General features: G+C 35.0%; 1 protein-coding gene across 1 annotated transcript in view; it reads right to left on the bottom strand.

Annotated features, from left to right (window-relative positions):
- LOC122808563 (cytochrome P450 2J2-like) overlaps positions 1-15,394 on the bottom strand; it is a 555,879-nt gene that overhangs the window by 42,571 nt on the left and 497,914 nt on the right. Inside the window, exon 5 of the mRNA XM_044079519.1 lies at positions 10,950-11,177. Within this exon, the coding sequence (XP_043935454.1) occupies positions 10,950-11,177 (228 nt within the window). The remainder of the gene's footprint in view (positions 1-10,949; positions 11,178-15,394) is intronic.

Raw genomic sequence — 15,394 nt, 5'->3', positions numbered from 1 at the left:
ACAAAAAAAACACACAAAACCTCCCCAACATAACACTAACCATGTTTATGCAGGGAGGCAAGCCCCCTGTACCCCCCACAACCCCACTACTTTTATATTCTCACTCTGAGATCGTACTACAGTAGGGAAAATGGAATATTCCCTTATCCCCACTGTGCCGCAATATAAGCAACAGCCCCCATTACTATTCATTTAGTTGCCTTTTCCTGAAAGTGCATTTTCAAAAAAATGCACTTTTGCAAAAAGGAGTTTGCCTGATTACATTTTGTTGAAACGTAATTTTGATGGGTTGAGGCAGACCAATATATATATATATATATATATATATATTTGGTTGGTCTTTTTTTATAGTATCTTTTATGTGGGTGCCATATCTCATCTATAAAGACATCCAACAGCTTATTATGGGGTAATTTGGCTCATAGAAAACAACAAAATGTAAAGACTTCTCATCATCTCTTTGTTGATTATTTAAAACTGTATAGCTCATCAGGTGAGGAACTGAAAAAACAGCCGCGAGTAGTTAAAACTTTTTCAGATGATATAAGAATGTCATTTGGTCTTGATAAATGTGCAAAAGCAACCTTTAAAGCAGGAAAAAGGCAGCACCAGGAAAACATCAGTTTGCGACAAGAATGTGATATAAAAGAACTTGACCAAGAGAAAGTGTATACATATTTGGGAATTGATGAAGGATTAAATATAACAAATGTGAATAAAACTTAGTAAGGAATACTTTGGAAGACTAAATTAATTCTGAAAACAGCTCTGACATCTAGGAATAAAATCCAAGCTATAAACCAATTTGCTCTTCCTGCCTAACTTGTAGTTTTGGAGTGATTGACTGGCCCCAAAACATGTTGGATAGATTAGATAGGAAAACAAGAAGGATGCTTCATGCTCATCAAATAATTTATAAAAAAAATCAGTGTATACCAAGATTACATATTCCACTTTCCGAAGAAGGAATGGGCCTCCTTGAAATTGATTTCCTGTATAGATTGGCAATCATGGGACTCCACACATATCTGCTCGCCTCAAAATACCCAAATGTAGTGATAGTTTTGAAACATGGGGAGAATAAATTTAAGATGACTTATCTGTTTAATTTAGCAGAAGCATATTGGCATCAAGCAGGAATGGAAATCAAACCAGAAGAAGATAAAAATCAGGCTGCAACTGAATGTGCCAAAAAAACAAAAGAAAGAATATAAGGTGAAGGACCAGATGAGAAGGCAAGAAATGTGGAAAACGCATAAATACAGTTCCAAGAACCTCCTGTTGATCAGGAATGAATGCAGGAATGGTTAAGGAGAGGCATATTCAAACCAAGAGATGAATGGTTAATATTGGCAGCCCAAGATAGTGAGCTACTACATACTGGTTTAAAAAAGTCCATTGAACATGTGGGAGAAACAGACAAATGTAGTTTTTTTAAAACCAAATTGGAAACAGTCACACACTTTGTTGCTGTTTGTGACATACTAATGGCAGATGGAATGTATATGAAAAGGCATAATAATGTGGCAAGACTGTTTCACTGGGGATTGTGCAAACATTATGGTACTGAAGTGACTGGAAAACAGTGGAAAGCCACAAAGCATCATAGAAAATGATGAAGTTTATATCGCATTGGATCACCCATTACCAATAGTTCAAAAGACAGATGCTAGAAAACCGGATATAGTGGTCCAAGAAAAGAAGCAAAAGTAGCATTGATCATTGAAATCACCACACCCAGTGACTACAGTGTCTTGTATACAGAGAGACACAACATCATAAAATATCAGGATTTGCAGGCAGAAATGAGAACAATGTGGAAGAAAGATACCCAGACAGTTCCAATAGTAGTAGGAGCAATGAGTCTTATAAAAAAGAATCTACAATCACATTTAGATATGTTACCAATCCATGTAATCCCATACAAATTGCAGGAGTCATTACTGGGCACATTGTGGGTGCTGCAAAGAGCACTTTGGCTGACATCAAAGATTGAAACAATACTAATTTCATGAACTTTAATTGTACTTTGACTTAGGAATGGGGTCCACTGCCATCATAGTATTAGAAACCCAAAAGATTTGGAGAAAGTAAAAAGGCTAATATGGAGTAAGCTTATTATGGGGTCTTATAAAAAAGAATATACAATTGTATTTAAATATGTTACCAATACATGTAACCCTATACAAATTGCAGAAGGAGTCATTACTGGGCACATTGCGGGTTCTGCAAAGAGCACTTTTGGCTGACATTGAAGACTGAAACAATAATAATTTCATGAACTTTAATCATACTTTGACTTAGGAATGGGGTCCATTCCTGTCATGGTATTAGAAACTCAAAAGATCTGGAGAAATTAAAAAGGGTAAAAGCTAAATTTTGGTATTTGATGAGGTTGTGGTGAAGAGGTCTTCAGTATGTGTTAAACTAAAAAGGATTACTTTAGACTTTTCAGCTTTTAAGAAAAGGTGGGAATTGCTTAACCAAGTTTCAGTGGATGTAAGGGATTTATGGGTTTTCATTTGCAGTGTATCTGGGTTTTTGTCAACACAGATGACTGTGGAGCCATCAACATACTACACAAGTGTGGCATGCGTTCTTGCTGTAGGGATATCATTTATGAAAAGATTGAAGAGTAGAGGACCAGATAAGGACCCTGGGGGAACTGCAATTGACACAAGGAGAAAGAAGAAATAGTTGTTAAGTCATTTCACAGCTTGTCCCTTTTTGGAAAGGTACGTTTTAAACCAAATAAGGAATGAGTCTACAAGACTAAAGGATGATAGCTTTTGTTAGAGAATAGAGTGAAAGACAATATCAACTGTTTTTAAGGGAATGAGAAAGAAAGCAGATACTAGGTTATACATGTTTTGCTTATGATTGGTAGTAGAAGTGAAAGTTAGAGGGGCAGTGGTGGTACAATGATTAGGACAGAAACCATGGTGAAAGGGGAGATAAGAGTTTATTCATTTGGTGTTCTGGTTTCCTCCCAAATTTCAAAGACATGAAGTAGGTGGATTGGATACTCTAAACTGGCCATAGGAGTGTGTTATGGAAGAACAACTGTGCGCATGGCTAGCCACTCAGTGCTGTGAATCTTGGCTCTAGATGAATGCCATTGTTAAAGTAACACCCCAATCTCATGTGTAAAAATGTGGAATGGGGTTGTAGAAGGATGTGTTTCAGAAGTTATGCTTGTGTGCATTTATCAAGAATTCTTTGCAAGGGAGGATAGCATGGCAATTGGCAAGGGAGGACTAAATGTATTCAGTTCTGTAGTGTTACCACATTATAGTAGTATAACGCAAGACTCTTTTTCACAAATTTGGGATGTATTGTTCATATATGGAGCAGTTTATTAGGATGGGGGCTGGGTATGATACAGATTCAGTAGCCAATTTAAGATATTTTGCAGGTAGTTTGTCTGGAGCAAGTGTGGTATATGAGGAGTTCTCTGACAGAGGTACTGAGGCAAATGTGAAAAATTTATTATGGCTAAGGCTAACATTAGGGATGTTAGCTGCAGGAGGGTTAGTTTCCTTAAGGATGGCTGCAACAGCTTGAGAAAAATTAGACTTGAATTGTGTCACAACATCTGTTTTTTAGTACAGTTAGACACAGTAAATTGAATGGTGAAGCCTTGGTGCAAGAGGATGTTAATTTAAGACCACAATCTTTTGGTGTTATTTTTTTTTAATCTGGAGGTTTGTGAAATTAACTTTATTTATCTTCTTTCATCCTATGCTTTCTGGTATTCCTGAGGTATCTAAAGGTTTGGTAGATAGAGATGGATTTGGTTCTTAGCTATGCCTTTTAGGCTTTGCCTGTTTCACTCATGTCCTGTTTAGTCTGCCTGGTTAACCACAGAGCTGTGTTTGTTTTAATTCTTTTGGTACAGATTCAAGCATGAATATTTAGGAAAGGATGTTAGGAAAGTAGAGCAGAATAGTGCTACTGCTTCATCCAGTGGGGTGAAGTGAAGTGGAGTGCAGGTGAATGATTTTAGGTATTTGATAAAAATGTTGAGATATAAAGAGGAAAGATTCTGTACCTGACTATATTGATGCTGTCTATATATATCTTTGCTCAGTCTCTAACGATGAAGATTAGATTAAAGCCACAAGAAATTATATTATTTGGTAAATTAGCCTTGATCCATTTAATAGATGGGAAGGATTTTAAAGCTTTGTTTTGCCCAGTAGGACCTGAGAAAAGCCTGCAAAGTTATGCATGTTTATGGCATTGCTAGGAATATCATTGTTCATAGTTTGGCAGTTAATATTAAAGATACATAGGATTATTATTTCCTGATGAATGTATTGTGAAGTCCAACTGAGGACATTTTCTGTAACTGGTATGTTGTTTCCTGAAGGAATACAGACAGCTATGAGACAGAGCCATTTCTGTTTATTTAGTTTTAAAGAGGAAATGTGCATTTTAGCCCAGGCGGTTGGGGGTGGGGTGGGGGGGGGTGGGTAGAGCAATGCGGTGTATTTTGGTAAATGATTGTTACTCCACATCTCCCTCTCTTTCTTTTATCCACTCTTTTAAATGTTTTCCATTTATTGTTTTCTTTCTCAATCTTCCATGTTCCATTTTTCTAAGGTCCAGGGATTCCAGAAACAGCCCAACCATATGTCTCCCAGGTTAGGGAATATTCTCTGTTTCCCTTTGTCTACCTAGTGATAACCTCACAGTGTCAAGGTACTGGCTCTGGTCTTGTAGGCACATTGCTATGGGCAGCATGGAAAGATGTGAATGGGGTGAGTTTCATGTCTTGTTGTTGGATGTATTTGAACAGGCAGTGGAGAGACACCTTCGGCACATGCAGGACCTCCATCAATGGGTACAAGACTTGCTGCTCCAGTCAGCTCTAACCACTGACTCAACTGGATGTCTCCACTCCACATCATCAGGGTGTTCCACTGCAAGCCCACCTCACAGTGGAAAAATTTGAAGTCCTTCAGACCAAGGTGAGAACTGCTACAGCACCTCCTCACCTCCTCCCTTCCTCTCTCTTAGACCCTCTTCCTTATTTTCTTCCCCAACTTCCTCCTCATATACAAAATAAATTAAAAAAATGGGGGGTCTATCCCCTAATCAAAACATTGCATCCCTCTTCCACCTTATCCAGCACTACCCTCTTGAAGTTTTCCTTCTCTGTATCACTTGTGTTCTGCCTCTGCATATTCTAGCTGTCCTATCTTCCCTTTACACAACCTACAAAGAATGAATCAGCGAGCCCATGCAAGGACACCCCTATAGTCAGTACATAATTCCTTTATATTTTTAACTGCAATATAAATACTCAGCAGTAAAATTTATATAAAAAAGTATACATATGTATCTCAATGAAATAAGTAAAACGTACAACTATATAATATGTTTAAGTGCTTTTGTCTTTCTTTATTGCAAGACTTCTTCAGAGCCATAAAATTAATTCAACCTGAAGTTTAAACCACTTCAGGCACAATCACATGATGATTCTTGCTTGCTTACTTATTTAAAGCTATATCACCTAAATTATGCAAATTAAATCTCATCAAAACACCCACATCTAATTAACATCTCACAACTGTTACTTATAAATAACAGTAATATCTGTCATTTTTTTCATAAAATGCATTCCAAAATGTATGTGAGTACTCAGTTTCCTTTAGCTAAAGATATACATAAGGAAGACTTATGTTTCACAAATTAGTAGCCTTTAACTTAAGAATGCTTTCCATTCAAACTGTCATTTAACCTTGACTGTTTGCAAGCATTTAACCCCAATTGCCATTTCATTCCTGCAATTCTAGAATGTTTTACCAAAAAAAAAAAAAAAACTTCAAGTTAGGGCACACTTGTGCATGTTTACTTAATGCACTAATAGAATCTTTTTTGCTCATGCTATAAAGATATTCATTCTCAAATTCTTCTCCATCTTTCCTTTATAATATGCCAAGCAGGTGGCAAAACATTCATTAAATTGTGACAATTTATTAATCACTTCTATATTGCCCCTGTTATTGTCAGGATAATTATGACAAGTAGATCTACTGAAACTCAATGTGGCACAGTGGTTGAACAACTAGAGACTTGGGGAAAATAAATTGCTAATGCATACATCTTTATAACTGGAAACTAAGGCCAGAAAAACACTATGCTTTGCTGGAATTTTCAAGTTTTATTTTAAATATTGATTCAGACAATGTCTTTTTATGCTGAGACAAAAGCTACTAATCTGTAAATAAAACTTGAAAACCAAACCTTGATTCCATGTTTTGATTTGTTTTTTTTCTTTAGCTTTTAGCAGCATGTTGCCATCTAGGAAATATATTTTTGCTTTACTGATCTTTATAACTGGATGATTATTTTTTTCAAAGAGAGTATTGAAAGGAATCATAAACCAAAAGTCCATAGGTCGTGATGTTTCCCAAATGGCATGTAAGAAGGAGAAATTGTACACTGTGAATTAAGAGTTTTTTAATGCTCAAAGGTGCTTATATATGAAAATTCTAACAAGAATCAATAAGATAAATGGCAACACTAAAGGGGTGAAATGAAACAACTGATTTCATCCATTACAATGGACTTGGAATCTGTATTACACAAATTAATTTATGAAGGGATTTTTTTTTAAATGTGGATAATAAATGTAAGGATATCAAATTCAGAAAAGACAAAAAGGTGGTAAGGGATAAATCTGACAATACCAACATAAAGGAAATCTGGTCAGCACAAAAGCAGAATGGAACAAAAGTCCAACAAGTGGTGATGAGCAAAGTGACAGAGGAATTATCAACAGAAGTGAGAGTGAGAACCATTTACAGACAATAGGGTTTTCCATATTGGAGAGGATAGCCAAAACAAACAGAGACCTCAACAGTGTGAATCAAAACAAAAATCCACGGAGAAGAGTTATTTCCAGAAGGGAAGAGCAAGGGGACAGTGCCTGAATTAATTAAACAAGGGAGATTGTCCATTACTGAACAGAAAATTTTAAAGTTTATAACTTCACTCATGTTAGAATTGCCATGTTACTTCATTTGAAAGAGAACTCATTTTTATTCCTTCTACACGGCTAAATTTATTGGAAACATAAATACAGTTTAAATTGTAGATTCAGAAATTGAATTTAGCCATGTTACACCAAAACAACTCCTATGTCAGTGATGATATACCAATGTTTGTTTGGAAAGGTTTATATAACCTATCCCTCTATCCAGATTGTGTAACATTTGAAAAACTGTATGAAAAAGAAATTAGAGAACTGTGTGTGTCAAAGAAGGTAAGCACTTTTATAATTTGTCAAATATAGAAAGGTCAATACTTAAAGAGATTTCTTGTGATAAAACAATAACATTGATAATGATGCGAGTAGGTTAGTTATCACAGACTGGGTAGGCTATATAGGTAGGATGTCTAGTCTATTAATTAAACCTGAAAAATATTCACAGGCAACCAAAAATGAGATTAATGTGGCAAACAGAGTGATTCATTTTAATTTGGTGTTATATGATGTGCACAGTAACAATGACATATCAGATAATTTGTTCAGGTACCTAAAGATGGAAGAAAACGCACGGTGGTGGCGCTGCAGTAGCGTTGTTGCCTCACAGTAAGACGCTGTCTGGCTCAATTCTCAGCTAATGCGTCTTCTGCGTGGAGACATGCGTGAATGGGCGTACCTTCGTTGAAGGTTGTGCATCAGGGCTGGTAACTCGGCACATAAAAATCAACTACCAATCATTAGCAGACCGGAGTTTCGCTGTGGTGAGCCCTAACTGGGAAAAGCTGAAAGACACAACAACAACAACAACAACAACAACCTAAAGATGGATGAAAAGAAAAATAACTATACATTTTTGGTAATCTTAAAATGCATACCATCATACTGGATCCACCTTTAAGGCCAATTGTTTCAGCAGCTGTCTCAAAAACAAAGCTTTTAGGTAAATATGTAGATAGGAAGCTTAAAAACATTTATAATAACGTAAAACATTTATTAAAAAATTCTTGGATTTTTACAAGGTTATTAATGACCTGGACTTTATATCAGGTGCACTTTTTGTGACTATTGATACCAAGAAATTATTTTCTGTGATTTCATAGACAATTAGACTATAATGGTTTATGGAAACTATTATCAAATTCAGTTAGCTTTCTACTATAAAACTGAAACTGATTGAAATATTCATGGATATAGTACTATGTACTAACTATATATATTTTGAAGCAGAATATTTCAAACAGGTGAGAGGAGTTACAAGAAGGGCAGCATGTGCCCCCATTTTTTCAAACTTAGTGTTGTTTTTGTGAGAGAGGCATTTTATTTTTAACAGCGGGTGCTGAGGTAAATAATATACCTATGTGTTTCAGATGATATTTTTATTTTATGGATGGAAAAAAAGTATGTTAGATGATTTTATTAATTACATTAATTGTAATGAGTTTTTTTAACATTTTACTAACTTTCTTTCAAAAGAGGTATTAATAAGAAATATAGTTGTACAAAGATGATGTGAATAAATGCTACCAGTCTAAACTGTATCTTATACCCACATTTAGTAGTTAATTTTTGCATTATAACAGCTGTCATTCCTATTTAAAAATAAAATAACTTATTAAAAGTGCAATCAGTCAAAGTATCCTGAAGTACATAAATGGGTGAAGTATTCTTGAAAGATTTATTTTATTTGAAAAGCTGTTTTATGATCAGGGGTTTCCACAAAATATAGTTAATATCATTGTTGAAAATGTCATCAAGTTCAGAGAGGAATGTTATCCTATTTTACACAAGGACGAAGCTGTATGGAGAATTAGAGACTTATTAAAAGTGCAATCAGTCAAAGTATCCTGAAGTACATAAATGGGTGAAGTATTCTTGAAAGATTTATTTTATTTGAAAAGCTGTTTTATGATCAGGGGTTTCCACAAAATATAATTAATATCATTGCTGAAAATGTCATCAAGTTCAGAGAGGAATGTTATCCAATTTTACACAAGGACGAAGCTGTATGGAGGATTAGAGAAAGAAGTAGTGGTGGTAATGTCAGGACTAATGATGGTTCTTCATATAAACACAAGGGGAGTAATTAATAGCTGTTGGGGTATTATTACAGCATTTAACATAAAGTATCAGGAATGTAACTGACACGTGTTTATAAAAGGGAAGGAAGTAACCTCAGATAGAAATGAAATCTCTAACTTGGTGGAAGCTAAGGACACTGTTACTGGGGGGCACAGAAATGTAATATTTGTGCACAATGCCCATATATGAATGATATGGGGGGGCAATTTTAATCTGATTAATACATTTCTAAACTGAATGAAGATGTTAGTTGTAGAACAAAATGAGTAGTATACGTTGCTTGTTGTGCCACCTGTATTACATAGTATATTAGAGATACAGAAAAGAATTTGAGAATGTGCATCTGTCAACATAATTATAACTCACATAAAAAAATGATTCTACTAGTGCATTAAGTAAACATGCACATATGCATCCTATAAATGCTTTTCATTTATGAGTGCAAAGAAATTAAGTAATGATGCCGAGGGGGTAATTAAAATAAAAAACTGGAACTGCAGGAACTGAAATGGAAATTGAGATTAAACATTTGCAATCAGTCAGAACTGAATGACATTTTGATTACAGCAAGAGTTCGAAAGAATAAAGGCTGTTAAATCGTGAAAATGTTGGTAATGTCTTCCTTAGGTCTACCCTATAGTTGAAAGGAAACCAACTTAGTAGTCACATACATATAATATTTGTGTAACAAAGTAACACTGGATTAAACAGAGATGTTTTGAAATGTATTTTTATGAACAAATGGTAGATACTTCTGTTTTTGTATGTATATTAGCTGTGAGATATTCACTTGTGTAGATGTTTGGATAAGGTGGAATTTGCATAATTTAAGCAATATAGCTTTTAATAAGCAGGCAAGAATCATCATGTGATTGCACCTGAGGTAGTTTAAACTTCAGTGTGAACAAATTTTATGGTTCTAAAGAAGTCTTACAATAAAAAAAGACAAAAATAATTAACCATATTATTTAGCAGTGCAATTTACATATTTTGTTGAGATGCATGCGCATATTTACTGTGGTTATAACTTGACTTATATACCTTTTACTGCTGGCCAGTTATTTTGTGGTTAAAAGTCATTCTAAATAGCTACAATGAGCACTGCTTGCATTAACCCACCACCATTAGTTTATGCAGGCTTGCACAGTCTTGCTCTCATCACCAGCTTCCAAAAGTAGCCTAAATGAATTGAGACTTTACTCATTAAAAATAACTACAACTTTTTTCATCCATTTTAAGAACTTATAATAAGTGGGCATTCCTGGATGCAGGCTTTCACTTTGCAGTACTCATCCCACTTAGCTAGCACTTAGTTGTGTTGCATATAGGTATAGCTGCATTCTGTGAAAACTATACATTCTAGAACAATAAACCTTGGGACTATGAACGCCACCTCTCCACTTATTTCTCCTGATAATATTCAATAATAGCCTTAAGAAACTCTACATGTTTTGGACGGGATGTTGCATAGTCAGACAGTTGGTAGAACTCTAGCAGTGTGAATCCCAGTGTCTCAGGTTAGACTGTATGAGCTGTGGATACTCCAAAGCCACTGTAGCCTTCCCCGGAGAAGCATTAACTCATAGATGATTATAAATAATGAAGTCAAGAACTTAGGGGAGGAAGTTGTGTGGGGAAACAGTTACATGCAGGGAAAAAACATAAATATTTTTATTATGCATTTATTTTATGTGTTTGTTAATTTAGGAATTTAATATAAATGTTCTTTAGACCAGTCCACAATATAAAGTCTGCATTTATTTGGCCAGCATTCAAAAGTGCAAACCATATTTAAACATATACTGCAATCAGTAAACATTTGTAAATGCCACGACTGCTTATACCAAATAAAAAAAAAAAGAAGTAGGCTTACCTTTGCAATTTCTTCTAAATAATTGTCTATGAAGTCTCTGGGTTCTCCTGGTGTGAATGTCCTTTTGTGCTCCCCTATTATATCATGCAGGAATCCTTTAACAATGTCCATGTTTTTAAAAGCTTTTTGGAATGGCAGTGGAAGGCCTCGGATTAAAGGTATTGCATTGTAGATCTGCAAGAGAAATGGATAATTTGGAATTACAAAGTTTTCAGATTGCCAACAAAACTGGAATTCAATCATTTTGGTTATTTCATAATATTATCATTTCTTCCTGTTTTTTTTTTCCTCTTTAAGGTTTTATTGCAATGCGTTTGCCTTACATTCTACTCAATAAAATTTAAGATTATAGAATTACAGGTTATGGACCTCTAGTTCATCATTGTCCTACTCATTTTTTCAACTTTGTAATTATATGACAACTATCATGTTTTCTAACAGTTAACAAAGCAAACATTACAATCATTGTTAGTCCATTTAATTGTAATATAACTGCAAAATATATCTATAACTATCATCTCCGTCATAAGATTTGTTGCCACATTTTGAAAGCTATATTACTTTATTGCTTACACATTTTTATTATTGGGTCAGTAAAAAGATTTTTGATGAAAAAAATTGCAATCTATGATATAGTTGCAATTATGAAATTCAATCCCAAAACAGATTACAATGGTACTTTAGCATATCTTTTGCACATACTAAAGCTCATATACATGTTTGCCTGCTGATGATGTTTTAAGGTTCAGAGTTGACAGTGACCCTTCTGAGGTAATGCACTTTCATTAACAGAGCAGAATATTGTGCACTTAACCTATATGAGATGGGTGCAATGTCATAATTGGATTGCTGTTTGTCCAATGTTTTTTTTTTTTTTTTTTAGTTTAGAATGCCAGCATCCTGTTCCAATTGCTCACTGTTTTTTTCTTGTGATATTTCTCATTTTTCTTGGGCTTTTAGCTAAGGCCACATGACAGTCACAAAGTACTAGTCATGTTTCACCACAATTCACACACTTCTTCACTCCTTAGCTTGCAAAGCGCTAGTTATGTTTAACCACTAGCTTAACTATGGCAGGGTGCGTGAGGCAATCGACTCACATGCTGCATTTTCCAGGGTGTAACTTGCTGATGTAAAATAAAATATATATATATTTTTTTAGTCAAATACCTTTTTTATTTCCGTTTAAGAGAAATTTTGCACTTGCTTACATCGTGTTGCTTCAGCACTACCCCAAAACACCTCTGATTGGCTGCTTGGGGTCAAGGGTGTGATGCTGCATTGCAAGAAAGAACTGGGAATTCAATAAACTCTGTGTAGGCTTAACATGAAGCCTACCTGCAGTTTATGTGTTTGTGTGGTGAGCAGGAGCACTAATTACATATGCATGCCGGGCACCACATTTAAACATATACCAGGGTTATTAACAAAGCAATGTATACAGTTCCAATACATTACATGAAAGTGCGTACAGAGCTGAGTATTGTGGAAACCCATGTCAGGCATACTGAATGAAAGTTTTATAAATGGTAATGTACAGCAGGTGAGAGCTTATCCATGAAGACAGTTGTAGTATGAACACTAATCACATATCTACATGACAGAGTACATACTGCTATGTACACCTCTTTTTCCTTAATTCATCCAAGTCTTTTGGGGTTCTAATACCATGATGGGAATGGACCCCATTCCTAAGTCAAAGTGCAATTAAAGTTCATGAAATTAGTATTGCTTCAGTCTTTGATGTCAGACAGAAGTGTTCTTCACAACACCTGCAATGTGCCCACTAATGACTCCTTCTGCAATTTATATGGAGTTACATGCATTGGTAAAATATCTAAATTCGATTGTAGTCTCTTTTTTATAAGGCCCATTACTACCTCTACTATTGGAAATGCCTGGGTATATTTCTTCCACATTGCTCTCATTTTTGCATCAAATCCTGATATTTTTTTACTTTGTGTCTCTTTGTACGCAAGACACTGTAGTCAATGGGTGGAGCGATTTCAGTGATCAATGCTACTTTTGTCTTCATGGACCACTATATTTGGTTTTCTTGCATGTATCTTTTGAAGTGTTGATAATGGGTGATTCCGTGTGATGTAGACTTCATCATTTTCTGTGATGCTTTGTGGCTCATGTTTCCAGTGCTTTTTCAGCCACTTCAATACCATAATGTTTGCACAATCCCCAGTGCAACAGTCTTGCCTTATTATTATGCCTTTCAGTATACAGTCCCTTTGTCATTAGTATGTCACAACCAGCAACAAGGTGTGACTGTTTCCAATTCTGTTTTACAAAACTTACATTTGTTTGTTTCTCCCACATGTTCAATGGACTTTGTAAACCTATGTGTACGTAGCCCACTATCTTGAGCCACCAATATTAAGCTTTCATCTTTTGGTTTGAATTAACCTCTCCTTAACCATTCCTGCATACAAAATTGATCAACATGAGGTTCTTCCAGAAGTTTTCTATACTTGTAACTATACTTGTGCATTTTCCACATTTCTTGCTTTCTCATATGATCCTTCACCTTATATTATTTCTTTTGTTTTTTGGCACATTCAGTTGCTGCCTTATTTTTATCTATTTCTGGTTTGATTTCATTCCTGCTTGATGCGGATATGCTTCTGCTAGATTAAGCAGGGAAGTCATCTCAGACATTTTCTTATTTCAAAACTTTCACTACATTTGGATCTTGTGAGGTCAGCAGATATGTGTGCAGTCCCAGGATTGCAGATCTATACATGTAATCATTTTCAAGGAGGCCCATACCTCCTTTGGAATGGGGAATATATACTCTTGGTATGCACTGATTTTTAAAAATCATTTGATGAGCATGAAGCAGCCTTTTTTTTCCCTGTCTAATCTATCCAACACCTTTTGGGGCCAGTAAATCATTCCAAAATATAAATTAGGACAGGAAGAACAAATTGGTTTATAGCTTGAATTTTGTAGATGTCAATGCTGTTTTCAGAATTAAATTAAGACTTCTAAAATATTCCTTGCTAAGTTTTATTTGCATTTCTTCATGTTTTATTGTTGATCATTCATCATTTCCCAAGTATTAACACTCCCTCCTGCTCAAGTTCTTTTATATCACATTCTTGTCAAACTGGTGTTTTCTTGACTCTGCAGTTTTTCTGATTTAAAGGTTTCTTTTGCACATTTATCAAGATCAAATTACATTCTTATATCAGCTGAAAAAGCTTTGACTACTTGCAGTTGTGTTTTCTGTTCCTCATCTGATGAACTGTACAGTTTTAAATCAACAAAGAGAAGATGAGAAGTTGTTACACCTTATTGTGTTCTAGAAGCCAAATTATATCCATGGCCAAATCTGATAAGTAGACAGCTTAACGGGTTAAGGGCAAGACAGAATAGCAGTGGTGACTTGGAGTTCCCTGGAATATCCCCTTTTGAGTTTTTATCCCCAGAATAATAATCTGTCCTTTATCATAGCTTAACTGCAAAGTGGTCTGCTACTGTTTTGTGGTTGATGTGATGTAGTTTATCAGTGTTGGGTGCATCTTATACATTTTTAAGCATTCGTTTATCCATGAATGTGGGATACTGTCAAATGCTTTTTTTGTAGTCAATCCATGCCATACTTAGATTTTTCCCCTTTTTACAGTTCTCCATTATGACTTTATTTAGCAACAAATTATCCTTTGTTCCATATGACTTTCTTTTGCTACCTTTTTATTCTGTTGAATTTTCTTCTAAATGACTATAAACTCTGTTAGCATCAATTCCAGTGTATAGTTTATACATCATCATAAGGCAAGTTACTGGTCTATAATTTTTAGGATAACTTGCAGGTTCACTGTTAAGTAGAAGCATTGTTTTTCATGTTGCTAACTAGGTTGGTGTCTGTTCAGGGTGCACATATAAATAGTTCTTACTCATGGCTAAATCTTCATGCAAAGATGTTAATACTTTTAGCCAGAAGTTAGGTACTGTATCTGGGTCTTGGATTTTCCAGTTGGAGGCTTTTCTTAACTTTATTTCAATCTCTTTGACTGTTACTTCATCTCATTTCATATCCTGTACCTTTAAACTTCATATTCTTTCTTTTACTTTTTCTATCCATTTAGCATCTTTGTTATGTTCCACAGGATCTTCATAGATATTTCTCCAAAATGTATCTATTTCTTCTTTTTTTGGGTGGTCTTTCAATTCCTTTTGCCTTGTTTCCCAGTTCCCTATAGAACTTTTTGGGGTCATCAATAAATTGCTTATATTGTACTTTTCCTTTATATTTATCTGTATATCTTCTAAGTTTTCTGCCTGTGCTGAGATTTTTAGTTTGTTATATCAAGATAGATTCTGATCCATTATAATACTGTGCATTTCTTTTATTACAGCTATCTTTCTGAGTATCTTTGTTGATCTGTTCTCTCTTCTGTACTCTTCAATCAGTGACACTTCTTGCCTTAATT

Source organism: Protopterus annectens, chromosome 8.part0 (genome assembly GCF_019279795.1).
Source record: "Protopterus annectens isolate FY-2018-M chromosome 8.part0, PAN1.0, whole genome shotgun sequence".
NCBI lineage: Eukaryota > Metazoa > Chordata > Ceratodontiformes > Protopteridae > Protopterus > Protopterus annectens.
The sequence above is the reverse complement of the archived record's forward strand: the minus strand, read 5'-3'. Positions and strand labels throughout refer to the sequence as shown.